General features: G+C 35.1%; 1 protein-coding gene across 3 annotated transcripts; it reads left to right on the top strand.

Annotated features, from left to right (window-relative positions):
- Nucleotides 1-353: 353 nt before the first annotated feature.
- On the top strand, nucleotides 354-18,676 carry LOC123895299. Of its 3 annotated transcripts, none has more exons than XM_045945553.1 (17): nucleotides 354-524; nucleotides 605-668; nucleotides 896-1,004; nucleotides 1,425-1,487; nucleotides 2,798-2,901; nucleotides 4,173-4,239; nucleotides 4,362-4,433; nucleotides 7,254-7,415; nucleotides 9,860-9,933; nucleotides 10,029-10,126; nucleotides 12,680-12,790; nucleotides 14,785-14,891; nucleotides 15,770-15,907; nucleotides 16,893-16,940; nucleotides 17,111-17,225; nucleotides 17,372-17,472; nucleotides 18,411-18,676. In XM_045945553.1, exons 1-17 carry the CDS (start codon nucleotides 470-472, stop codon nucleotides 18,495-18,497), a joined length of 1,575 nt encoding a protein of 524 aa, XP_045801509.1. In that variant the 5' UTR covers nucleotides 354-469; the 3' UTR covers nucleotides 18,498-18,676. The 3 variants fall into 3 exon arrangements, with proteins under 3 accessions (XP_045801509.1, XP_045801511.1, XP_045801510.1); XM_045945554.1 differs by having other exon boundaries at nucleotides 416-524; nucleotides 594-668; XM_045945555.1 differs by lacking the exon at nucleotides 605-668 and having other exon boundaries at nucleotides 404-524.
- The last annotated feature ends 9,047 nt before the right edge of the window (nucleotides 18,677-27,723 follow it).

Genomic DNA, 27,723 nt, shown 5'->3' on the forward strand with positions numbered 1-27,723 from the left:
GATTTGGGCTTCAACGCTGCAAATCCGGAGGGATGGATACTTCAGTGACTTTAACTTTATCATGCATTTTGCCGTTGTATTTAAATAAGTGATCTTCACATTGATCAAGTTTTTCTTTTGTGTTTTCTTTTTTGTGATTTCGCCGTCTGAGTGCGGCGTTGTGTTGTTCGTCGTTTTGTGCGACGTTTTTGTTGTCCCGTATTGTTGCGGTGTTCATTTGATTTCTATTGAAAATATCGGCTTCAGTCAATTAGAGATTCAACCAATGATTTGAGCTTCAACGCTGCAGATCCGGAGGCAGGGATACTTCAGTGACTTTAACTTTATCATGCATTTTGCCGTTGTATGCTGTTAACTCGGATGCTGTGAGTTTTGTTCGTAGATTTAGCTATTATCCCCTTCTCTTTTTCGGTTCTGATACTTCTTCGGACTTCATTGATGTGTTTGCCCTTACGCAGAGCAAATAGCAATGGACGAACAATCCCAACTCCTTGAAGCCGCTACAGATTTCGCCCACTACCCTGGTATCTATCTATACTTAACTTTTCCCATTCTATTCTACTATTACTTTGTAGCATAACAACATCGCTCAGTTTTATTTCAGGTTCTCATAGTGATCATTCTGCTACACAATTTCTCAATCGCTTCCCCCTTCCACTCATAATCAAGTCACTTTCTTTTTCTCACTTTTCTTTTTCTCCTTCTATTGTCATAAAGCCTATGTGATGCATGATTTAGGGTTTTATTTTTAGTTTTTCCACTTAATTTCTTCTGTTCTTTGTCATCAAGTAAATTTGGGGTTTTGTTCAATCAATGTTGATTTGAAAATAGCGACTGAAAGTGAAACGACCTGTTAAGAGAAACTTATGCTTCATTTTCTCCTTTAATTTTGCAGTGCATTGCAGACTCAATTTGATGTGCCAGGTCTTGAAAGTACTCTAGTTCAATGCCTTCAAAGGTTATTCAAAACTAAGTTGGGTGCTTCCTTGATTCCACAGTATATGGTTTGTGATTTCCCTACTCCTTTTTCTGTTTCATTGTACTTTTCTAAAATATATCAACATAATTTCATAGTAATTTAATTTTAATATTTTATAATTAGTTAATGCATATGTTATTTTTCAATTTATATATAATAATGTTTTTGTACTATTGGAATCACATAATTTAGATTCTAGACACTGCGTTTCAAAGCGTGTTCTCAACAATTAAAACCTTTTGATGGACAAAAGCAAAATACTTTGGAAATTGTTTCTGTACAGTTTAACTATTATTCTTAGAGGGGCATCAAAAATTTGTTTCCTGTGTTTTATCAGTAATTTTCAGTCTACACACATGCTGATAACTATGATTTCTCCTAGTAAATTATGAATTTATTGTTATATTTATATGCTTATTGGTTTGATATTATGTTTTTGGCTCAGCCATTTGTTCAAGTTGGTCTGCAGGCAGATTCTCAAGCAGTCAGATCCTTAGCTTGCAAAACAGTACGTCCATATATTATGTATATACCAAATTTATTTAAATCCTTTTGTTTTTTTAGGAAATGCCAAATACATTAAATTACTAAAAGGAGGCACAAGAGATGCCAAAGTCATACAATAGAAAGTGATCGCCAAATACCCTACAAAATGCAAAAAGAACCACCCAAGCACCTCCCATAAAGAAACAAACATTTTTATTTTTAATAGTGGAATCTATTTTGCATTCTCTTTAATTTGAACTTTGCCTTTGTTTTACTTCAATGTGGTTTGACACTCGTCAATGTACTATAACTTGACTCAATGAAAACTTTATACGTGACGATTCTGTAGTAAGCTGTGTGGAAAAAGCTAAAACAGCCACCAGTTAATCTATCATGAGTGAAGTTTGAATTCGTAGTATTTTTTCGTTTCAGCTTCACGCATTGATGGCAGTGGTTTTTCTGCCAAGTATTCTGCCACAACCTCATCTAATTATGGGTTGGGACCTGCTAGCAACATGTAGACTCTTTATTTTCTTCTCTTTTCTTTCTTCTCTTTTCTTAAATTTAGCCATGCCTTTGGGATTTTCCCTACCGTCGTAGTAACACCGGTCCAGTTCCAGCCAAAGAGTAACCATGGTGTTGTAATAGGTGGTGACATTTTGGACTCCTTGTTTGGACTGCCATAATTGAGTTTTGAGATAAAAAAACTGTGACGAGTTATCTAAGTTGGAATAGAAATTGTAGACTGCTTCACATACATCCTTATAGCGGATGGAAGAAATAAATATGTCTTCCCTAATGTGAGTCCCATTGAATTAATCAGCCACACTATGATGAGAGAATTTTCTGACTTCAATTTTTGAAGAGTGATTGGGTTTTCCTAGTTGAGGAGTGTCTCCAGTCAAGTAGTTGAGTTTGCCTTTGCCATCGAGGGCTATCAGAGCCGAAGCTCTGATTCCATGTGAATTTTAGGAGGGAAGGAATATTAATAAGAGAGATACACTGGCAGGGAAAGGAGTGATCCTAACCACCCTAATTATAATTTTAATATTAAGATAAGATTGGCAGGTAAGAAAGTAGAAACAGATCAGATTGGGAGCAATATATTTGTTCCAAGCTTGGAGAATTCAACTTATATGCTCTATCTTGAGTCCAAATCTTCAAAATTGCTCTGCCCAACTTTTTTATTGAATAGTGTTATATCTGATTTGGAAATTAATAGTTAAAAAGTGGTTACTCCAAGAGAAATTCTCTTCAAATGGATTTGAGATGGTTTGATAGTTATTTATGACTTTCTACTCGTGCAAATAACTTTTTAACTGATTTTTGCAGGTCACTTGCCTTCTCAAGAATCTTGACAATTCTCACACAGTTGCTGCTCATCTTATTAAAGAATTTAACATATATTCTCTTTTGCTTGATTGCCTTATCAATGGGTAAGTAGAGAAAACATTATTATGTGTCTCATATCATATCATATCATAGCTGCTTTGCCCTAGTGCTTTGTTTCAGTAACACCTGATCTTTTATTGTGCCAGTTATTGTATCACCTGTAAATAGCTTGAGTGATTTAGTTCCAATTAGATAAGCTGAATTAATTAAGAATTCATTCGTACCTCATCTTGACATTAAGTGTGCATTGGATACACTAGTATAAAGACGTTTCAGTATAATATAAGTACCAGGTGATTTAATTGAATTATACTGCAAAAATTGTCTATATTAATGCTGGAATTCGGGCCTGTATCAAGGTAATTTCAAGTCTTGGGGTTCTGGAACAACAAATAAGAAAATGCTGAAACAAGAGGGTGAGAATGAAAGAAAATATCTTATGATATATTTGATTTTATATTATATATTTGTTTATCGCCCAGGATTAGTTTCTAATCTTAGAAGTTAGAGTATCTTAGATTGTCTCTTAGATTAGTTTCGTATTATTTTATTAAGATTTTCCTATTTATTTAAGATTAGAAGTCTCGCAATTCTATATATAGGTGTTAGTGTTTTATCTTTTAGTATCAAATCTTTATCAATAATATTACACCATTGTCATATTCAAAGTCCTTATTATTTCTCTTATTCTTTTATCTAAAACACATACTTCAACATGCTATCTTGAGCTAGTTCAATCCTCTTTTGATCTGTCCTGTCACTGTTTTGCTGTGGAGTTCCCAAACGTTTGGGAATGTATTAACAATTGTTTTAGTCTTAGATTACAAGAAGGACTGTCGCTTCAGTAGAGCCTGCCTACTGCCTCGACTACATTTTCCAGCAAGAATACCACCCACAAGCACATTTTCCACTGTGTTTGTCAACCCTTGTTCTGTTTTTCCTATATTACGCTTTTGGGTCCATCATCTTTGCAACCCTTCTTTGAGATCGGTGTGCTGCAATTGGACTATGCTAGATTCTACACCTGCGAGCCAGTTTATGTTGGGAAGTAGAATATGAGAGAAATATCCCATGTATGGGTTCCCCTTCCCAATAGAGTCAATACTGTATTCACAGTACTCACATTCACAATGATTACAATACTCAATAATACCCTCTTTATCCTCGTATTTGTATTCCCCTATTTATACAAATACTTCTTTAACTAAACTAACTAACTAACTAACTAACTTCCTACCTAGTTTTCCCTATTCTATATCCTAAGAATTTAGGGAGCTTGTGAGTGAGAGGAATTCTCATCTTCTCACATATGCAGAAACGAAGATGTGGCAGCTGCGGCAATCAATGCAATAAAGAAGTTGGCTAGTTTTCCTGAAGGCATGGTAAGAGATTTTATTGTCAAGTCACCTAGGCTTGCATGCTTCTACTTGAATGGAAGATAGATAGGTGATCAATTAGCACCATATTCTTCATGATTTCTGTTTGACATATAATACTATTGCAGGACATAGTCTTTCCATCTACCAAAGGAGGTGATACAGACCTTGGGATCATAGCATCACAATGTTCGTCACTGGTATGAATACTAATATGTTAATGCACGGTTTTGCATTTATCATTGTATATTTTAACATATAGACTATTTGGAGGGTTTAGTCTTGATATTGCACGGGGAGGTTCTGTAAAGTAAGCCGAGCTCTTCTCTTATAAAGCTGTGATTTATCTTTTTTATGATTTGGAAATAACGTTCAAGGGAGAATTTTTTTAATGGTTCAAGACCTCAAATGTTTTTACTATCAGTGTACTGGTACCTATATGCGTGGAAACTGATGCAATTTAGTCAGGAGAACAGTTCTAATTTCAAAGATCTCAATGTTCCTTGTTAATGGTAGAAAAAAACAAGACACGTGTGATGCAGTCCCAAGATATCTTTATCTGAGTATATCATCTTATCTATTTCGATATACTTAACTCCTTCCTCTTTATTCCCCCCATCGCCTATTTTGATATATTTATCTAACTCCTTCCTCTTTATTCCCTCCGTCGCATAATAACTGACCTTGTTGATCTATTCACACAGATTAAGAGAAATGTATAAATAAAAGAGAGAGAGGAGTATTATTACTGAAGTACCCTTTCCGTCTTCATCATTATCATCATAAAAATAAAAAATTGGAACGGCATCCTCTCCAACTTGGTCTTGAACAAAGTCTTCATTCTCCATGATCCACCCATCACTAGGGGTCTGTTTGGCAAGCCAAAAAAGCTAGCTTTTAGCTTTTGTTTTATGGCTTATAAGCTAAAAGACTTGTTTGGTAACAGTCTTTTTCAGAAAGAGCTTTTAGCTTATTTTACTTACTTATAGCTTCTTTTTCAGAAGCTATTTCAAGTAGCTTCTGAGCTTATAGTTTCTAGCTTTTCATTTTTTCTTCCTCTTTTACCCTTATTATTTTAACTAAAATCCATATTTACCCTTTATAATTTATTATCATTAGAATTTAAAATAAAATAAGTAAATGCATGTTTTGACGTTGCTTCTTTTAAAACCACATGTATATAGTATGTTTTAACGTTGTCTTATTATCTATTTTCAAATATGAAGGTTAAAACATATTATTTTTTTTATCAATTCATAGGTACGTACCTTACTATAATTTTTTTTTTGAAACAACGTACCTTACTATAATTAACCATTATACTATATTGTGAATATATTTTGTTGTTATTTTTTTTTTTGTTATTTTTCATAAAGTATATCAACTGAAAGGAAAATAATAATTTAAAAAAAAAATTCAGCGTATAAAAATTAGTTTAATAATAATGTTTGAAAGATATATTTATTGAATTAATAAACTTAAAATATTGTAAAAAAAAAATAAAATAAACTTAAAATATTAAATTCTAAGTATCTTAAATAGTATTAATTGGATAAAAAACATTATTGAATTAAAGATGTCCTTTTATGTCATTTTACATTTATCAGTCAGTTGAACCGCTAATCTTACCAAACACTTCAATCACAGCTTATCAGCTAGAAGCTATCAGCCATCAGCCATAAGCTATCAGCTAGCTTATCAGCCATAAGTTATTTTTGCCAAACAGAGCCTAGATGAAATATTTGGAGTCATTATAGGCAAGATAATCAAAACCAGACCATGAATTGAATAAGTGTTGGCACTGGTTCAAGGTTCAAAAGTTTGACTGGGTTCGGCTGGTTTTGGACCAATAATAATTTTTTATTTTATATTTGATATTTGATATAATATATAAATCAATAATAAATCAAAAATAACATAATATTCATTACTTCACTCCAGGTCTTTAGTTGTGCTTATGTTCCTTTCCTCTCAAAGCCAAACAGTCCCCATAAGCTTGATTTTTGATCTCTTGAATGTCTGACTCTCGGACTCTTATTCAATGAGTTTATATTTCCTTATACAGACTTATTTTCAAACCATCTGCTGAACCAACATCTGCAGCTTATGCCATCACCCACCTCCTATTCCTGTCATTCTTTACAATCCTTTCTAAACCTCCAGATTTCTGCATCCACTGCTCATTCTACTGAGCCAGTTTCTACTGTTAATCCACCTTGAGCTTGTTGGCAGGGTGGGGGGATATATTTATAAAATAGGATCTTTTAATAATATTAGCAACCCCCTATATAGTCGTTGAATAGGATCTTTTAATAATATTTGTTATGTTATTGAGACCGATTAAGATTAACGCTTTATGTGTTTTTATTGAATACCGTTAAGCTTGATCAATCTCAATAACATATCAAATGATTTTAGATTTTTATAGAATTGAACATGGATGATCTAAATGATATAAACTTTCAATCCAACGGTGTATTTTGTAAAATTTGTATTCGTTGAAGCGTTATTGAGCGGTGTAACATTACTCAAATGTTACACCGGTGTAATTTGATCCCTCCCCATATATATATATATATATATATATATATATATATATATATATATATATATATATATATATAGCTGTTATCCTTGTATTGTAATAACTAAATTCATATATTCAATAAAAACACATAAAGCGTTAATTTTGATCGGTCTCAATAACATATCAAACGCTTTTAGATTTTTGTAAAATTGAACATGAATGATCTAAATGATATAAACTTTCAATCCAACGGTGGATTTTGTAAAATTTGTATTCGTTGAAGCGTTATTGAGCGGTGTAACATTACTCAAATGTTACACCGGTGTAATTTGATCTCTCCCTCTATATATATATAGCTGTTATCCTTGTATGTAATAACTAAATTTTTTGATTTTAATTTGCTGGTGTCACGCGTTTTGTTTTGGTGTGATTCACCCATTGATTGAACTTTCCTTAATGTACTATTATTTATCCTCTTACCATCCTGATTTAGGGTCGAGTTCGTGTATTGGCTTTAGTGGTGAAGCTTTTCTCTGTATCTACCTCAGCAGCATCTGCCATATACAGTTTAAACCTACTTAAATTGTTGGAAGCAGAAATCAGAAGTGCAGATGATACCCTTGTAACTTTAAGCGTTTTCGAGCTGCTGTATGAGGTGACTACTCTCTCTCTCTCTCTCTCCCCTCTCTCTATTTCTCTGTCTCGTTGTGGCTATATATGATACTATTAGATATGATCTGTAATTAAGTAAGTTTGTGCTGTAATGCAATTAGGACATTGATTTCATACAATTTTAATTTTTGATGTGTTTCCTTATTTGTGCGATACAATTAACATGGATGATTCAATTTTTTTTCTCTCTTATCTATTTTTATATTGGCATCATAGCTCCTGATCCCAGGGTTTCTGCATCCAAATTTAAACCCTACCATCCTTCATTGCATGGCCCTTTTTGGCACCTTCACAAATCCCTTAGAAGTGCAGACCACTAAGGTAGCTTCTCAGCGCCGTCGACCGCCGCTGCCTCATCCATCTTCTCCATGGCCGATCTGACCGCCGCTGCCTTATCCATCTCCTCCATGGCCGATCTGACTAGTGACCCTACCAGGAGATTTCATCTTTTCCAGATTAGCCTGTCTGATGAGAGAAAAAACTTGATAATTAGATAACAAAATAAAAAGAATGGATGGAAATAGACAGAAATGAAGGCAATCACAATTCTAATCCAAGAATAGTGATAAACCAAGTGAGGATCGCCACAAGAAACGTGGTTTCTTGATAAGATAGATAGATGGTTCAATCCAGAACCAATAGAGCAATGCTCATAAAAATCACTAAAAGTGGTTTTTTTTTTTAAACAAAATGCATCATATCTTTATTCAGCAGTGTGCCTTCTATATATATATATATATATAGAGGTAAGGCCATGTTTTTAGTACATAGAAAGCAAGAGAAACTAATAAAAATACAGCCAATAATTCTATCATCAATGACTAGGCTGCATTATTACAAGATTGTTACAAAATAATTAGAAAATAAATATTTGTGTGGCTAACCAAGTCATTGGGCTTAAGTGGTTAATGAGCTTCACCAAAAAGGACGGATTTCGGGAGAACCTGGGTTCGATTCCTGGGTGGAACAATTTTTTGGCCAGACTTTACTTACCTCGCGGCCGAACTCTGGATTACTAGGGCCCCTTTCCCCTAGGAACCAGAGGGTTATAAACCAAAAAATATATATTTGTGTGGCTGATTAATGATATGGACGGCTGAAGTAATGCTTGGATGGTTACAAATTGATTTCGTCATTTAGATGACTGAATAATAGCTCTTCATTGCTCTTAATATGTAGCAGCACCACTTTATTGCCTTCCTTTTATAACCAGCGCCATTTCTCTCTCCTACTCTTGGAGAGTTCAGATATGCTCCATTAGCTTATCCTCCAGTTTGCTCCAGTTCCTTGCTAGATCTATGACATGTGGATATAAAAGAAATCAACGGGTGAGATTGAAAAATGGTAAAGTAGATTAAACAATTGAGATACCTCTTATTCTCATCGTGAAACAAATAACCCACCCATCTCCGTCGTTGTGTCACTCAGTCGCCGCTGTCTTTCTCTCCTTGTCGCCGACTCGCCGTTTACCGTCCTCGTCGCTTCACAATTCAAGTGTCTCCTTTGTGCTGCCATTTTTCCCTTTCCCTTTTTCAATTTGAAGATTGAAGATTGTTTGATTGAAAATTTGTTTGGCTATAATGAAAATTTGTTTGCCTATAATTAATCTTAATTTCATATTTTCAATTTTAAGATGGTAAGCTTCTGCAATTTTGAGTACAGAAAAAAAAAATCATGCTCTGTGAGAAGAAAATTAGGGTCATCGTGTTTCTAGGAATATAAAAGGATTAATGGTGAAAAAATAACATGTAACAAACAAAAAGGTAAAATATGTGTTATATGAAAAAACGAGAAAGAGAACCGGAGAAGAGAAGATGGGAGAAGAAAGACAAGATCTATTATAGGTGATTTGTTTCACGGCGGCGGTTTGGGTTGTTTCTTCTATTTGTTTTTGGTACATTTAAAACTGAAAAACATTACTTTAAATCAGAACGGTTGATTATTGTTTTTTACACGTGTCATAGATCTAGCAAGGAACTGGAGCAAACTGGAGGATAAGCTAATGGAGCATATCTGAACTCCCTTTTGGATGCTCATGATCACTTTTGTAACTCCTTTGCTTCAGCACCTTATTTGCACGAAAATTAACACAAACATATATAAAACTACGAAAATCACAATTTCAACCAAAATTAATTGGTTCTTTTTATTCCATGACCGAAATAATTCTTGTTAAAGGATAGAATTTTAGGATCACATCACTGTCCCTGTAGTTTGACCGTCATTGAAGCACGGATCACGCACATTATTTAACTTCCCTCTTCTACTCACCCATTATGAACCCTTATATTGACTCTTAAGTGTCTATCACACACTTACAGGCAGAATTTACGAATTCTATGTTAACAATTATCAATTGTTTTACATTTGCCCAATTTACATTGTGTGCATATCTACATATTCTCATTACTAGTGAAATGGATGCAGCTAGCAGAGGTTGAGCATGGTGCAGAATTTTTGTCAAAGAGTAGCCTCTTTCAACTGCTTTCATCGATAATTAGGTACTTATTATGTGGCCAAGTTTTTTATATTTTTCCTTTAGTGGGTGTTGTGAAAATTGTTTTTATGGTTCAATCACATGTTTTCATGATGTTAGTGATGATTCCTCGGATTCAATTTTAAGATCAAGAGCAATGATGATAAGCGGAAGGATACTATCCAAGGAAATTACATACTCTTCCATAGATGAACCATGTAAGACTTGCCCATTTGTCCATTGGGTTCTTTTATTTACTAATATTTGTTGGGAGATACATAAATTTGATTTTATTTTTTTCGAACTAATGTGCGTTATACATATTGAGATGCATTATGAGGAGAACACCACATGTCAAACTCTTATAGGGTATATTTGTAACAAGCTTAAAGATTTAGCTTGAGGGGGAGTGCTAGAATAAAAGAAAATTTCTTATAATATCTTTGACAATATTTTAGAGTATCTTAGTTATTTCTTAGGATCAGATTATAATCTTTGAACATGATCATCTCTTAGGATTAACTTCTATATTACTTGATATTATTATGATTTTTTATTTCCCTGTTTATTTAAGATTAAGAGTCTTGTTTATTAAGTTATTATCAATAGTATTGAAGTTTTTATCATTTCTCTCTTCCTTTTATATAAAACTCAACTTCTACAAATTGAGATCTCAAGAATTGGATCAAGTTCATATTGTTTTTCTCTTCCTTTTATCTAAAACTCATAACTTATACAAAGGTAATTGGGACCCTGATAAACAGATCATGTTCTAATTGTCTATCTCGTACTTCGGTCCCTTATAAAGAATCAAAAGTAAATGTTTTGGAAAATTGTGTGTATTAGCTGACAAATTGAAATTAAGGGGCAACTAGGAGCAAATAAGACAACATTTAGAGACAGGAATGGAAGGTAAGAAGCTTAGATAACACCAATAGACTGTGCCTTTGAACCATTTGCAAAGGTAATGTGGTGAGGTGTTTTAGGTGGTGACAATTAGAAATGAGAGAGGATTACCAAACTATATGATCAAAAGCACCGAATTCTAAAATCCAAGATCTCTCAGAGTGAGATAGGAAAATGATATAGTGGTTGAAGTGGAAGCTTGTTTTGCGACCATCAAAGTACAAACAATAACTAAACTCAAACATGTTGCAGTAAAGTCGCTAGAGGAGTGCTAAGAACTCTCTTTCCAACACTCACTAATTAATGTGGGTCCCACACTTTGGATATGGATCTCACATAAAGTGGTGAGACCCACATCTGTTTCACCCAATAATGGAGTGAATGTTGAAAATAATATTTCTAGCACTCTTCAAGTGGGCGTAGCCAGAAGAAACAAACACAAATTACCAAGAAACTCAAATCCGGCTCCAAGCAGTCGTAAAAACGCTCAAACACAGCAGAGAAAAAGATATGACCTATAAGCTAGAGAGGGTCTGCAACAAACCAATAGGGTCTAGTGAGCACTGGCAGCATAACAAATTGATGTCTGGAGCCGGAACTAGGGTTTGCTCTTAGGTAGCGGCTGACCTTAGAAAAATCGAACCAGGTGATCTAGTACTTGAGATTGATTAATGTATTTATTGTAGAGTACAATGTACGAGCATGATGTTATCCTTCCTAATCTGTCCCTAAAAATTAAGGAATAAAATCAACTAAAAAGAGTGAAAGTTGGTTGTATATTTTCTCTTCAAAGAGTATATTTGTAACAAGCTCAGTAAGCTTTCGCTTGGGGGTTGTTAGACTAAAGGAGAATATCTAGATATTATGTTGGAGTATTGTAGACTAACACCCCTAGTAGAAGACTGTCAAATTAAGGTTATAAATAGGGGTTGTTAGTGTTTTCTATCAAGAAATAATTTAAATTCTTGTTATTTTATTTTGTTAGAAAACATATTTAGCATGTTTTTATTATGTAAATAATAGCAGCTGAAAATTAGCGACAGCGTTACCCAAATTAGGGATTTGATCCTATGTAATTATTACTTGATTCCTTTTCTGATTATAAATACAAATCATGTGTGGCTTTATGACGCACAAAATTGCCCATACAATTCTTACATGGTATCAGTAGTTTGAATTTTCCACACACGATCCTTGTCTGTTCTTTTTTATTTTTCTACCTCAGCAACAGTGCTGCTCACGGGTGGACAGTACCCGCGGCCACTGAGCACCTTTTGTCTGCCGCCATGTGTTTTCTCTCCGGTGTTCCACCACTACCAGGTTCAGAATCCTCTCGACAAAATTGCTATTACCGTCTTCTGCCATATGCACCTCCACACATGGTTATAAACCCATAATTTTGACATGGCATCAGAGCCTGGTTTGGTCCATGGACTTGTGTGCATCTTCCTGGTCCTATCTTTAGTCTGGGGCTCGTACTGCGCATTTCTTTCTGGCCAGGAAGTAGATTCCCGGAAAACAGGAAACTACTCTCCAGGAAATTCAATAAGGACAATATCTTGATTGATACTAATATTGTTTTCAATATCTCAATATTTACAGAACATTATTAGCCCTTGTGGTCAGTTGTACTTGTAGTTGACATGTTAATTTGCAAAATTTCAAATGAACTAGAAACTGCTGATATTATGCAGCCTGATCAAGTTCTGTTTGCAAATACAGTGTCTCTCCTTGCAGGGGTTGTTGCAGTTCTTTTGTAAAATGTCCATGGGCTTCCCACACTATGCTGCACAATTCTGTAATTATTATAAAAGACCTTGAAATTGTTCACTGATATATATGCATTGTTGTGATGTTGATTTCAGGTGCTAAAATTGTTATTTCCTCCATTGATGGTAGACTTCAGTCCTTGGAGGACCCTTCTAATAGAGATGAATTTGAAACTGCACTTGAATCGTTGGGTCAAATAGGATTATGTAAGTACTCCCTCCGTCCCATAATATAAGCAAATAAAATATTTTCACACTTATTAAGAAAAGTAAAATATGATAATTTCAAGAATGGCTTTTTGTGTTTTTGTTGAAATAAGTTTCATGGGAAGATGTAAAAAGAATTTTTATTGGTTATTGATTATGGGGAAAAGAAGAGAGAGAGTAAATTAAGTAAAAGTCTATCTTGAAAATGATAAAAGTTGGTTTTTTTTTGCTTATAATTTGGGACATGAAAAAGTGATTTTTTTTCTTATAATATGGGACGGAGGGAGTATGTCGTATTATGATTATAAGCTGATTGCAAGCTGTGACACAGATCCTTTGCATCTCTTTATAGGAAAGCTGATTACAGTATGTTTTATTTGTCATTTGGCACTAGTGAAATTTGAAAGGGAGAATATTTCAAGGAGAAAATCTGAATAATTCTGAATTTTTAGTTAACTCACTCAAACAATATGTTATAAATGTATTATAATGACTACAGAAGATTATCGATAAAAACAGAACCAATGTCAGCTTCTACAATTGAATAACTATCAGTTATGGTCTGGCTAAGCACAATTGTCACAGAAGGCTGTAGAAGTGGCAGTTTGAGTCAGATTATGTTACAATATTTTTATTAGAATATGTTACCATTTATTATAATATAAGAAATATCGTATAATATTTTTTATAATATATTTAAAGTCGCATAGATGTTTATCACGTATGATAAAAAATTCTAGAGTATTTTAGATTATCTCGAAAGATTAATTTCCATATTCCTAGGATATTAGAAATTTATGATGATTTGTTGTTTTATTTATTTAGTTATTTAGGAATAGGAGTCTTATACCTTATAAATAAGGGTTTGTGTTTGAGCTTTTCTATCAAACTACTATTAAGAAGTTAGTATCAAGTTATTATGAATTCAAACAATCTAATGCTAATGTATTTGTTGATTGTAGATTATTCTTTTTATTGATCACATTTGATTTAGTTTGCTTAGATAGTCATAGTTGTTTCCCAATTTATTTATTTGGAGATATCTCAAATGCTATGTTGACTATTGTTTCATATATCATGGACCAACTTTTCCAAAAGCTTAAGCTCATAGATGAATGTGCGTGAATAGTTGTCTTACTAATGGTTCTGACAATAACTGTTCAATCATTCTAATACCCAATACAATAGTAGATCACAACTGCTATTACTCTTTTCAACACAATCAACAGAGTTCAGCCCTTTCATAACCAATGTGGGACCTCATCTCTCAGCAGCACGATCTAGTAAATTGATATAAAAAATTCTATACTTCTAAATGAGGTTCTCAAACTTTTCATTGGACAGTCCTTCCGTTTAACCCACTATCTAATCTCCTTTATGAAACAATGATCAATTTCAACATGCTCGGTTTTGTAATGTTGAGGCAGTTGTGTGGAATACTAATAGAAGATTTACGACACATTTGTTGAAGCCTAAAATTGAAGTTATTTAAGATTGTATAAACATTTTATTTGTTTTTTTGAGACTTTATTTAAAACAGAAGGTACTATTGGTCTGGTTACAAAGTGAAATAACAGTCCTTTTAAAGGAAGTTATAATCACAACTTCAAGTAGTTTCTCAAGTTAGAAACCTGTTTTTTTTTTTCTTTCTTTCTAGATTATGACTTTTTTCAAATGATGTAACTTCTTTGATAGCCAGGATCCCAAAAAAACAAAACAAATTTAATAATTTAAGGAGAAGGGACTCTCGATAAAATTCTACACTAAATATTTTTAAAATCAATTTTGAAAATTACAAAGTAATTTAAAAACCATTACACTAAATATATTGTTTTATCGAGAGCCTCTTCTCCTTAAAATATTAAATTTGTTTTGTTTTTTGGGATCCTGGCTATCAAAGAAGTTACATTATTACTCTCATAAACTCAAACGAGTTCGATTGTTGTTAATTGTTTTATGAGATCCTCATCTTTTCATGGTTTTTGTGAGCCTAGTTATCAGAGGAGCTAAATTACTACTCTCAGGCACATCACCTGCTGCTAGACATGTTATTGATGCTGCTTTTGATCGACAAGGACCAGAAAGGCATGGTAGACAACTGGTTAGTGAACTAGATACCTTCTTTTGAATTTTTTTTGAGGCTGCATATGATCTGGATGAGCATATTTCCCTGAAGGTTTAAACTATATTTTATTTGCATTGCCATAAAATCCTGCAAGCAGTTTTCCAGTAATTTCTGAGCTAAAATTTGAGTGCAAATGCATGACATGGCTTAAATGTTTCCTAACTATGTTGGCACCCTAAAACCACCACCAATAACTACAATAATGATTATTTGTCCCATTAATTAGACTAATAATGATTGAATCAAATCAAAGAGGATGAAATAAAATTAGGGGAAATCAAATCATATTTTGCCTGGTTTGCTACACCACTAGTCACTTATCAAGCAGTTTCTAGTCTCACGTATTTTTAGAGAAGACAATTGTTCTGAAAAGCTTGCTGTGTTAATCAATGGTTATAATTGGTGGGATTCTCTTCCTAATTTTAATTAAGATTTTGTTCATAATAGGCTGCGTATGGCCAACTTTAGATTTTGGTCATCATGAATTTATTCATTGGTTTTGGTTTATGGTCCCATGCTGATTTTCCTTTTTCTCGTTTTAGTTTTAATAAAAATATATTATGTTCTGCAAATGATTGTTGGAGTCATTCGTGTTAGCATAGTTGTTATCTCTATTTCCATTGTGATGCTTTTGCACTCCAATCTAATTTATCAATAAATATTTCCCCTTATATTTTGAGAGACTTTGATTAGTTACCCTATGTAACTCTAGCGGTTATTTGATTCCGAGATCCCAGTACCGTATCTCATGTATGTATTTGTACAATGTTTCAAAAAAAAAAACTATGTATTTGTACAGCTCTTTTAAAACAGCAAAATAAATATTCAGATTCAATCTTTAACTTCAATCACAGGCTGCATTGCATGCTCTTGGAAACATCTCGGGTGAAACCAGATCCGAGTCGGACATCATACTTGATGCTGAAGCAGAAGATAACTTGCTGCGCTTACTCTATGAAACAGCATCTAGGAGCTCAAAGCTGACACCATCGGTCATCTTTTAACACTTTCATTTTAAATGCTATTTCTGGCTAGTTGATGTTTAGTTGTAGTTGTGTCTGTGTATAATGGTTAGTTTCTATCTAAGCTAAAAAGATGTTTGGCATATTCTCAACTTTTTCTAGTTGTGGCTTTGTCCTATATCTTAATCATGACTCTTCCAGTAATTTGAAATTTCTGATGTGAAACAAAAAGACCAGGTTGAATAGTTTCTTTCTATCAAAATACGTGAGAGAAAAATTTCCCACACTCCAAAGTCATTTCAGATGTACACATCTGGATAAAAGCTTTTGTCCCATCCAGATGTGTACTTCCGGAGGTTTTATATAATTGTGGGGGATGGCCAAAATTGTTTCCAAATACATTTGCTCAAGGGCCACTTTAATTTCTCTCCTTCCTTTCATCTAAATATGACAATTTAGAACATCTATTGTTGCATATGAACATCACAGAAAGTGAATTAACTTGATTATTAGCCGCACCGTGAAATATGTCAAAAGTGAATAGCAGAAATACTTTCTTATGTTATTCAACAGTATATATATGCCTTCTTTATTAGAAGGATTGCATTAAAGGCTATTACTTGGATTGAGGAAAGAGAGGATTAAAAGAGGAAATAAATAAATAGAAATTTTAAAACTAAATCAAAAAGCCGATTCTCAAATCAGAGATCTGCAGTATCTCCTACAGGAAGTGCATCTTGGTCATAACATAAGTACTTGACAAACAATCTGTTTACAGAATCTTACCCAACAGATGACCCTGATTAAATAGCAGTGCTATCACTTACAATATTTTATTGTTTTGTTACTTGTAAACTGTAGCACTGTATGTGTTTTACCCTTTTTTTTTAAAAAAATTTGATGCTCTTAGAAGCTAAACTTCTCAAAGGCATAATGTTTATTGAGTTTTCTTTTACAAAATCTTTAAGCCCCAGTTTCTATACACTGGAACTCACCATGTTCATGCAATTTGCAGGGTCTTTTTCTGTCAGTTTTGCAGCAAGATTCAGAAATCCGTATAGCGGTGAGACATTAATATTAATTTTTGTATTTCATGTTTTAAGTAACTATGCTTGAACATTAGATTAAATAGCTTTAGAAGTCGATCAGTCACTATAAAACCCAAAACTCAATTTCAGTCCAAATAATTTAATCAAAAGAAGTCTGATGTGATTTTGTGTGACATGATTTCAGGGTTATCGAATGATAAGTGGATTGGTGTCTCGACCTTGGTGCTTGATGGAGATATGCTCAAGACAAGAGATTATAAATATTGTGACCGACCCAAGTACCGAAACCACAAAAATAGGTCTGTATTTTGATTTGCATTACTGTTAATGTGCATCATACAATTCATTCCATATGTTTAGCGACTGGATATTAGGTGTTTGATCCTACTTTATTTTCTCTAATACGCATTATTTTAAATATTTAACACAAATTGGAGCATTTCAGGAATGGAAGCTAGATATAACTGCTGCAAGCGGATCCACAAATCATTGACGCAGTCTAGTGGAGTTTCTGCTGATCCTGCTTTTGCGGTAATAGCTGCTAAGGTTAGATGCCAGACTTTCCCGTTATGTTTTGCATTAGTGTTTGTGGAGAGTGGATTCTCTCAATTTGTATAAAAAATTGAGGAAATAATGTTAAATCCTGGCCCTCCATTTTAATTAATGGCCCAGATTTAATCTTAAAAAATCAGGTTTTCCTATTAAAAAAATAAAATAAAAAGTCAACTTCCATGGCAGACATGAATGGAATCTCCGATTAGCTTTTCTTTTTCTTATGGGTCTTTGCAAACATTAGAGAAATTGATTACAATGGATTTAACAAACCATAACTTATAATTTTAATTCCATGGCATACATCTTTGAGAAGCTAATTCTAGATGTTGAACCCTAAAACTAAAAAATTGAAAATATCACTAAGAGGATTCAGGAAGAAGTCCAGATCCTCTCTTTAATGGTCCATAAATAATGCATTTCAAAACAAAATCAGCATTTTTTCAAGCAAAACAACACCCTTCTTCTCCTTCGACAACCTCTCCAGTCTCCAGTCACTCTTCTCCGTCAAAGCTTCAACAACCACAATAAAACAGTAACGGGTGGGCTTTAGTTTTGTGGTTGGCTGTTTTTTTTGTGGTTATGAAGGTTATGAGTGAGTAATTACTGTCAAAAAAAGAAAGAAGAGAGAAAGTAGAGCTGTAGCAAGGAAGAGAGAGTGAGCTGTAAGTGGTGCTGATTGGCGTGTTGCAGTGTGTGAGAGAGAGAGAGTAGAGCTGTAGAAAGGAAGAAGAGAGAAAGTTGTTTCATTTTAATTCTATCCATTGATTTCTTATTATATAAAATGGAGGGTCGGGATTTAAACACATTATTTCCTCAATTTTTCCCTCAAATTTAGAGAATCCACTCTCGTGTTTGTGCACCTTTTATATGCCAAACAAATCAATAAAACAATGGCAATGCCAAACTTTTCTGTTGTATCTTGTGTGCAGCTGCAAGAAGCTGTAGGAATGGGTCCGTATCTTCATAGAAAGCGGGTTGAAGCTCAACCTATTGTGATGACGGCCGATAGATTTTAGTTTTCGCAAGTTGATCTTGTAATATATTTGTTCTTTTTAATGCCATTTGCAGTGGTATGGACCAGAAACGTTACTACTATTTCCTTCATAGCCATAATTTTACAAGGATGAGAAAACGCAGGTCTAGACTGTAGCGTTTGGTTTTCTTGTCGTTTAATTATTATTTTTTTTGTTGATAATTGTTAGTTAATAGTCATATATATTATTTTGTTAGTAGGGGAGTTGTACATATAAGTACAACCTCCTTATCAGTTATCACAACTTCACTTTTTTTAACACAACTTGTGATTTTTGAACGCGACTTCACATTTTTTTTTAATAAACATAACGTCTATTTCATTTAAATGTACCACCACACCTTACGGTGTACTGTGTATTTCTAATTCCATAAATTAAATAATAAGTCCTGCTTATTTATTTAAGGCTTTAATACACTTTTGATTCCCCTATTTTTAAAAATCCAAACTTTTGATCTCCTATTTTAAAAGCTAACTTTTTGATCCCCCTATTTTAAAAAACCTGAACTTTTAATCCCCTATTTTAAAAGCCAACTGATCCTCTTATTTTGAAAGACCTGAACTTTTGATCCCCCTATTTTAGATTTTTCTGAATTTTAATCCTCGAATTCAACTTAGTCAAATTTTTGCTTATGTGTCAAGCTCATTAGTGATGTGGTAGTGTACATGTTGACAAAATGTTTTCATGTCTTTAATTTCTTTACATCAAATATTTTAAAAGTATTAAACAATAAAATAATTAATTAACAATAATTAAAAAAATAGTAAAATTAACCTGTATACATATATATAATTAAAAATCCTTACCAAAAAAAATATATAATTAAAAATCAGTAAATTATCCAAAAAAAAATTAATGATTGAGAACAAAATCAATGAACGATTGAGAGGAAAACTAAAGCCCACCCGTTACTGATTTGTGTTTCTGATTTCTTAGGGTTCCGTGATTTGGAAAGAACTGTTTGCTTTTTCTGACTTCTTTGAGTAATTTACTGATTTTTAGTTACATAATAATGTTAAGAAGTTTATTTTAGTTAGTGTTATATTGTAAAGAGGTTTATTTTATTGTTTTTTTAATTATCATTAATTATTTTATTGTTTTAATTATCATTATTTTAGTTAGTGTTATATTGTAAAGAGGTTTATTTTATTGATTTTTAAAAAAGATTAATGACATGGAAATGTTTTGTCAAGATGGAAATTGCCACGTCATTAATGAGCTCGACGCATCAACAAAAATTTGACCAAGTTGAGTTGGGGACTAAAATTCAGAAAAATCTAAAATATGGATCAAAAAATTGGCTTTTAAAATAGGGGATTAAAAGTTCAGCTTTTTCAAAATAGGGGATCAAAAAGTTGGTTTTTAAAATAGGAGGATCAAAAGTTCAGGTTTTTCAAAATACGGGGATCAAAAGTGTATTAAAGCCTTTATTTAATTTATCATTTTTATGTTTTACTAGTTTAAAAACACGTGCATTTGCATGTGCATTCGCACGGGTCATTGACTTTTATTCGATATTTAAGTTTTTCATTATATTATATACGGTAACAATTTAATTAGCATAAAATATTTAAAAATTTGGTATATTATATTATTAAAATATAAGTGAAACTATTTGTGACAAATATAAATGAAACTATTGTGCTATTTTTTTAAAACTTATTAAATGAATAAATTTTATTATGATTATCAATGACAAATTATCCAATTTTTAATATATTTGTCACAAATAATGGTCTCGTGTATATTTTTTAATAAAATATTAAAAATTTGATTAGAAATATTTAGAACGTAAATTTCATAGTAATTAAATTTATTTTATTATTATATTATTAAGAGGAGGAATCCGTTGATTCCAGTAGTAAGTTTTCATTGACTTACTATGCTTAATAACTCGATATCGGCATTATATTTCTTCAATCCAATCGTTGAATTCAAAGATTTCATTGAGTATATCAACTACACAATTTTTTATAAAAATTCAAACAATGTAGTTATGTATTCAGACTATTGAAATTTTAAAAGTTTGTCGTACGTTCAATTGAAGTTATCAGAAAAAGTATCAAATAGTTTTGAATTTTTATAAAAATTTGTAAAATTAATCTACTCAATGAGATTTTTGAATTCAACGGTTGGATTGAGAACCAAAGGACCAATAAACTTTCAGTAATAACACAAACTTTTATCCACTCATGCCAGTTATCACCAAAACCGAACCTTTAAGAAGTAATCCAAAAAACTCAAACTCACCGAGTCATAAGTTTTTATTTTAAAAAATCAACCTTAAAAAAATTAAACACTCTTTCTTTGGCCTTCTAGCCAAATCTACCACTTGATTTATTACTGCCACCCCCATCAACCAAAACCTCCCTTTCACAAAAAGTCAATTGATTACAAGAAACTAAAGAATCCATCCCCTTGCTAAGCCTGTTTGCAAAAAAATGTAGCCAAAATCTTATATAGATTTTCCAATAAGGAGATTGAGAAAAATTCTTCAATACAATTAGGATTAATCACCTTTGAAATTAAAGTAATGAAGTAGGAGAGTAAACCTCTTAGAAGTGTAGAATTGAAGAAGAATTGATCCATCATGACCTTAATTTTACCCTTGCAATCATCCCAAAAAGCACCTTCAAGAAGCACCCTTTGGTGAAGGGAGAGAGAAAGAGACAGAGAGAGTCTTTGGGAACCCTACATCATCAAGTTGAGGCCAAGTCCACTCCTCCACCACCGCAAAGTGCTTCACAAAATATTTCACCACCTCCTTTCATACCTCCACTCCACCGGTTTCTCCAACCTTCTTAATCTCCACAATAGTATTGTTTCTCTTCCTAGCTTTAACACATGCATGAAAATAACTACCAGTATTTATTTGCATCACCTTCTTTTAGCCATTTGGATCTAGATCTTTGATGGGCCAAACAATTTTTACTCTTCAACAAATGCCATCACCTATACCCCCTCCATCCTAATTAACTCCTTCACACTCACCATGGTCCCTCCTTTAATATTCAATAGCAAACTATCATTGATCCACCATGACAAAACCCGTACGTAGTTGCTTGCCACCTTAATAATATCGTTCTCTTGATCCATTTCTATTAATTTTTCAATCATAGTTAAACGATTCACATTCCTAGCAACCACCCCCCAATATTAAAAAGTTTCTCCGTCTCTTTTTTATATTCAACGTCTTCCGATAGGCAAACATTAATTCTCGAGAATGACATCCACCCTTCCTCATCTACTGTATACATAGAGAAATATTCCTCTTTTGTTGATGTTGCACACCCATCTTCCTCTCATCATTCCTTCTGTTTTTATTAATATAACAATAACCATTGACCTTCCCTCGCCCTTCGAGTAAATTCCAGGCATTATTTAACAGTCCCTAGACCATCTAGATTACTCATCCGCCTCCTCCCATACCTCCTGCCACCGCCGCTCTCGAGCACCTCCCCTCCCCCCACATCATTTTGATTCTTTCCCCCAATTTCTTCTTTGTGTATTTCTTGAAGTTGTGCCACATCTGACATCTAAATACCACATGTTTTTTTTAATGAGTCTTGGTCCAAACTCATCATCATTTAAATTTTTTGTAGTCCAAGAAGAACTTGCGTACTTTTTGAACCAAACAAACTTACTGCATTTCATTAATTATCAAAAGCTCAATACATGAAGGAATAATCTCAAATCTATGGAAACTAGTCCAGGAATTGGTCGCCCTAGCTAAAGTGTGAGCAACCGAATTCACTTGTCTCCTAATAAACTTAACTTCAAAGTTCACACATGATAACATAACAAGAATAATTTCATTAACGATTGAAAGAAACTCTGAATTGCCTCGCCGTTTGGTACGAATAGCATCAACCAACACTTGAGAGTCACTTTCAAACTGGACGCTTTCAAAACCTCTATTCTTAGCTTCATTCATAGCTTGCAATAGTGCCCATGCTTCACCCTCCTCTGTTGATAAAGTCATTTGTTGCCACTGCGTAATTCCAGCCATAAACGCACCAGAATTATTACGAAAACAAGCACCCATTGCGGTCCTACCTTCACCGACAAAAAATGCTGCATCTACATTGCACTTTAACCATCCTATACGAGGCTTTTCCCACCGAATGGTGCTGGCAAGCGGGACATCATGATCATCGTTACCTCGCAATTTATGGACGGCAATCCACTCGTTCCACTGCTCAAACGCAGTCCGGCCAACTTGGATTGGGCTTCTAACATTATCGTTCCAAATTTTATCATTCCGGTTATGCCATATACTCCATAACAACATAGCCACTCTACCTATAATAGCGTAATCCTCATTCCGACACAAGGCAAACATTCTATCTGCCGCACTACCTTGCTGACAAGCTGCGGAACCCAAGACAGCTGATAGTCCAGCTGCTTGCCAACTAGATTGAGCAGAAGCGCAGGTGAAAAAAGCGTGTACATCATCTTCTACCTCATCTTCACATAATGGACAATGAACATCACAATCAACATGACGTTCTAATAACCGACGCCTCGTTGGAATACATCCCCTACATAACCGCCAAAGAAGATGACGCGCTTTATGTGGAGCATGTGCTTTCCATATTTCTTTCCAATTGCCGTTCACATGGTATTTATCATTACGGAAAATACACTTCATAGCAAGCTTGTACCCGGATTTGACAGAGTAACACCCATTTCGTTCCTCCTCCCAAACCATTTTATCCACATAAACTGACCCAATGAGAGGTGTTGCAATAATCCTCTCTGCCACCTGGACTGGGAATAACATACGAATTTTAGTCACATTCCAAGCTTTATAATTATCTATCATTAGGTCCCTAACAAATAAGTTATACATTCCTTCAGGTTGAGGCGAAGGAATCCAGCGTTCTCCATTCCCACGTAACCAAGGATCCGACATGACGTGTATCTTGTCACCACCACCAATCCTCCACCGACACCCAAGTAAAAGAACCTGTCTAGCTTTCCAGATACTACGCCATGCAAAACTAGGATTATAGCCCAAGGACGCCTCCAACAAAGTAGATCGTGGAAAATACCTTGCTTTAATAAGCCTAGCCACCAATGTATCTGGATTTTGTAAAATTTTCCATGCTTGTTTTGCTACCATAGCCATATTAAAGGCTTCAAAATTCCGAAAACCCAAACCCCCTTTATCTTTGGGGCAAGCAAGTCTCTCCCATGCTAACCAATGAATACCTTTACTATTACCATTACCACCTCCCCACCAAAAGGCATTTATCATTTTTTCAATATCATCAATAAAAGAAGAAGGGAGGATAAACAAACTCATAACATAAGCTGGGATGGCTTGAAGCACTGACTTTATCATAATCTCTTTTCCAGCTTTCGATAAGGCTCGTCCTCGCCATGAATTTATCCTCTTCCAGATACGGTCTTTAATATAGGAAAAAATTGCCTTCTTACTTCTACCTACCATAGACGGTAGGCCGAGATAAATACCTGTTCCCAACACATGTCGCACACCAAGTATACCGGCTAAATCAGCTTGAGCCGCCCGTGACATATTGCGACTAATGAACACCTCAGACTTAGACAGGTTAATTTCCTGACCCGAGGCCTGTTCATAAGTTTGTAGAATACTTAAGAGTTGGGTCACCTCAGCAACATTAGCTCTGCAAAATAAAAAACAGTCATCTGCAAACAAGAGATGAGACACTTCCGGGGCGCCTCGACAAATTCGCACACCATGAATGTCTCCTTGTCTAACAGCTTGGTGTATTAGAGCGGTCAGTCCTTCCGCCACAAGAATAAATAAATAAGGGGACAGTGGGTCTCCCTGCCGTAAACCTCTTCCCGGAGTAATAGGACCAACCTTGTCAAAATTCATAAGCACTGAATAGTTAACATAACTCACACACATCATCATCCATTGTATCCACTTCTCTCCAAACCCCATTTTGACTAACATACCACGAAGGAAACCCCAATCCACCTTGTCATAAGCCTTACTAATATCAATTTTTAATGCTAACTCACCTCTATATCCTCTAGTCTTTCTCTTCATAGCATGTATAACTTCAATAGCAATAAGGGCATTATCAAGGATCGACCGACCTTCGACAAAAGCTGACTGCTCCTGGGAAACACATTTATCCAGACAAAGCTTCAACCTATTAGCAAGCACTTTAGAAACTATCTTGTAGAGGACATTACACAGAGAAATAGGTCTCAAATCTTTCATCGAAGTAGGATTATCACATTTAGGGATGAGACAAATATTAGTTTCATTAAGGCTAGAAGGAAAATACCCCCTATCTAACCAGGAAGATGCAGCTACAAAGATATCGTCTCCGCAATGTTCCCAGAACCTTTGGTAGAAAGCTGGGTTGAAACCATCAGGACCTAGGGATTTATCCGGATGCATCTGAAATAAAGCTTGTTGTAATTCAATTTTGGTCAGGGGTGCCATAAGTAAATGATTATCCTCCTCTGTCACCCTTTGCTGGATAAGATTAAGCACGGGTTCATGAATGCCGCTTATATTTCTGAAGAGAGCATTAAAATAGTTCTTAGCTACCCGGCACAAATCCTCTTGAGTATGGACTGCAGTACCTGCTTCATCCATGAGTTTGGTAATCTTTTTTTTCTTACTACGAACTGAAGCGGACATATGAAAAAATCGAGTATTCAAGTAACCTTCTTGAAGCCAATGCATCTTGGCTCGCTGCTTCCAGTACCCTTCCTCTTGAACCAGTAAAGTAGCATGCTTATCAGAACATTCCTGAAACCTCTTACTCTCTTCCTCCCCCTGATTATCCCTCAACGCCTCCATCTCCCGGACACATTCTGCTATCTCTTGTTTAAACTTCACTCTTTTCCTTTTGCCCCACCTTTGTAACTTGTTAGCACACCGAGCAACACGATCAACTATCGCAACATTGTCATTCACACCCCACCCATCAATCACCGTCTCTTCCAAATCCGGTTCCTTCAGCCATTTATTCTCAAACCGAAAGGCGCCATTGAAGCGGACTGTTATAGTAGGAGAGCATTGGAGTAAAATTGGACTATGATCTGAATGTGAAGCCAAGAGGTTAGATAGTCTTACGTCAGGAAAGAGATGCAGCCAACTCGTACTAGCCATAGCTCTATCCAACCGCTCTTCAATAACATGAGGTGTACCTCTACTTTTGATCCAAGTAAATGGGTGTCCTGCAAGAGGAATATCGATCAAATTACAGTCAGCGATAGCTTGTCTGAATCCCATACACAACCAATTGGGATGTGGGTGAATGCCCTTTTTATCCTCTTGTGAAAGTAGATCATTAAAATCACCAATTATACACCAGGGTACAGGGGACATATTAACTAACTCTCGCAAAAGATTCCATGCCTGTCTCCGTCTACTACGCTCCGGGTATCCATAATAACATGTTAATCTCCACTCCCCCTTCTGCTCATCCTCCACTAACATATTAATAAAGTTTCTCGAATAATTTAAAACGCTACATTTATTATTATCCTTCCAGAACACCGCCAGACCTCCACTCTGCCCCTCCACATCAATAGCCAGACAAGAATCGTAACCCAATGTAACCCGAATAGGTTCAAGGTGTCTAGCATGAGATAATGTTTCAGACAAGAATAAAATATCCGGCTTATGTTCTCGGGCAAGCTTCCGCAAATTAGGAATTGCGCTCGGGCCGCCCAAGCCCCGACAATTCCAACTAAGAATATTCATGAGTCCCGGCAGTCCTGGGAACTGCCAGGACCTGCCGATAAAAAATGCTGGTTAAGTTGCTCATCTGTTGCTGCAGGAGTTATAACTTCAGCACGTCTGCGCTTTTTCTCCATATGATTTTCCATCTGCTCAGGGTGAACCACATCAGTTAACAATGGGGTAATCTGCCTACTTTCTCTCAGATTGGACCTAGCAGAGAGGGCTAAAAGCGGTGTATCAACATTCCTAATAACGCCTGGTACAGTGGGAACAACTGAATTTCGTCTATTAGTTACTATTGACGGGGTAGTTATTATGTCATTGTTGTCGTGAAGCACCACAGAGTTAACCCCTGGTTCACTTTCCCTATCTGTAGCATGTGCACTTGGACGTTCTGAATGAGAATGGGAAGAATGCGAAGAATTCGGTGCACTTCCCCTTGACTGGCTTCCAGTAAACGTATCAGCCCTACCGCTCCCTTCCTCATGCAACCATCGCGAGTCCATACAACCACCAGGACGGCGAACATCTGCTCTAATTTCGCTAGACCAACTTCGCCTCCCATCATCCCTCTCCATGGCATACCTAACATCACACTTATCTTCTGAGTGGCCAAGGATGCCACACACAAAGCAAAAGAGTCCGAGTTTTTCATATTTGAACTTGACAACACCCCCCTCACCACCATTCACAGCAATCCTCTTCTCGATTTTTAATGGTTTTCTAACATCTACCCGAACTTTCACCCTCAAATACTGTCTCCAGAAGCTCGTGTTATTATTTTTATCATACTCCAAAAATTCTCCAATATAGTTTGCCAACCCTTTCCCTACCTTCTCAATCATCATTCCTACCGGAACATTATGAATTTGCACCCAAAAGTTGACATGAAATAACGGAATATCATATAGTGAAACTCCCACCTTTAACCTTTCAACAATCAGTGTAAAGTTGTCAAAAGTCCAAGGCCCACCCTTGATTACCGCTTCAATATCCAATGGATGAAAGAATTTGAACAAGTACAAACCATGTGAAGATTGCTTTACTGACATACTCTTCACCGGCCTCCATACCTCAGCCAATCGCACCTTCATGACGTTGAACTTAATAGGGCGGTCATGGACAAACCGACCTACCAAGCATAAGCTAACATCATCTTGTTCAGTATCATTCTCCTCCAGCTCGAAATTCAAAACCTCCTCCTCGCCTAGATTAAGGTTCTCTAGATTAGCTTCCATGGTGAAAACAAAACGCAGCAACCTGACAAAACCAAAGCAGAGCAACAACCCAGAGCGAAAACGCAACGCAGCCGGGAAAACAGAGCAAAGTAGACGGAAACAAAAAACGCACAACTCTCACGATAACGGAGAGAGAAACTAACAACTCTCACAAAGGAGACAGTCCCAAATCCCTAGCAAGACCCCGTGGCTATCTTGCTATAATTTCCAATAACCCTGGCAAAACCCCTTGAATGTTTTTGCCTATGTTGCAATATGAATGAAAGACAGA

This window comes from Trifolium pratense, linkage group LG7 (genome assembly GCF_020283565.1).
Source record: "Trifolium pratense cultivar HEN17-A07 linkage group LG7, ARS_RC_1.1, whole genome shotgun sequence".
Classification (NCBI taxonomy): domain Eukaryota; kingdom Viridiplantae; phylum Streptophyta; class Magnoliopsida; order Fabales; family Fabaceae; genus Trifolium; species Trifolium pratense.

Excerpts from the sequence above, each read along its gene's own strand:
- LOC123895299 (XM_045945553.1), top strand. The coding sequence starts at position 470 with ATGGACGAACAATCCCAACTCCTTGAAGCCGCTACAGATTTCGCCCAC. Across the intron at positions 669-895 it reads CCCCTTCCACTCATAATCAA|TGCATTGCAGACTCAATTTG; the intron begins GTCACTTTCTTT and ends TTAATTTTGCAG. Across the intron at positions 10,127-12,679 it reads CTCTTCCATAGATGAACCAT|GTGCTAAAATTGTTATTTCC; the intron begins GTAAGACTTGCC and ends TGTTGATTTCAG.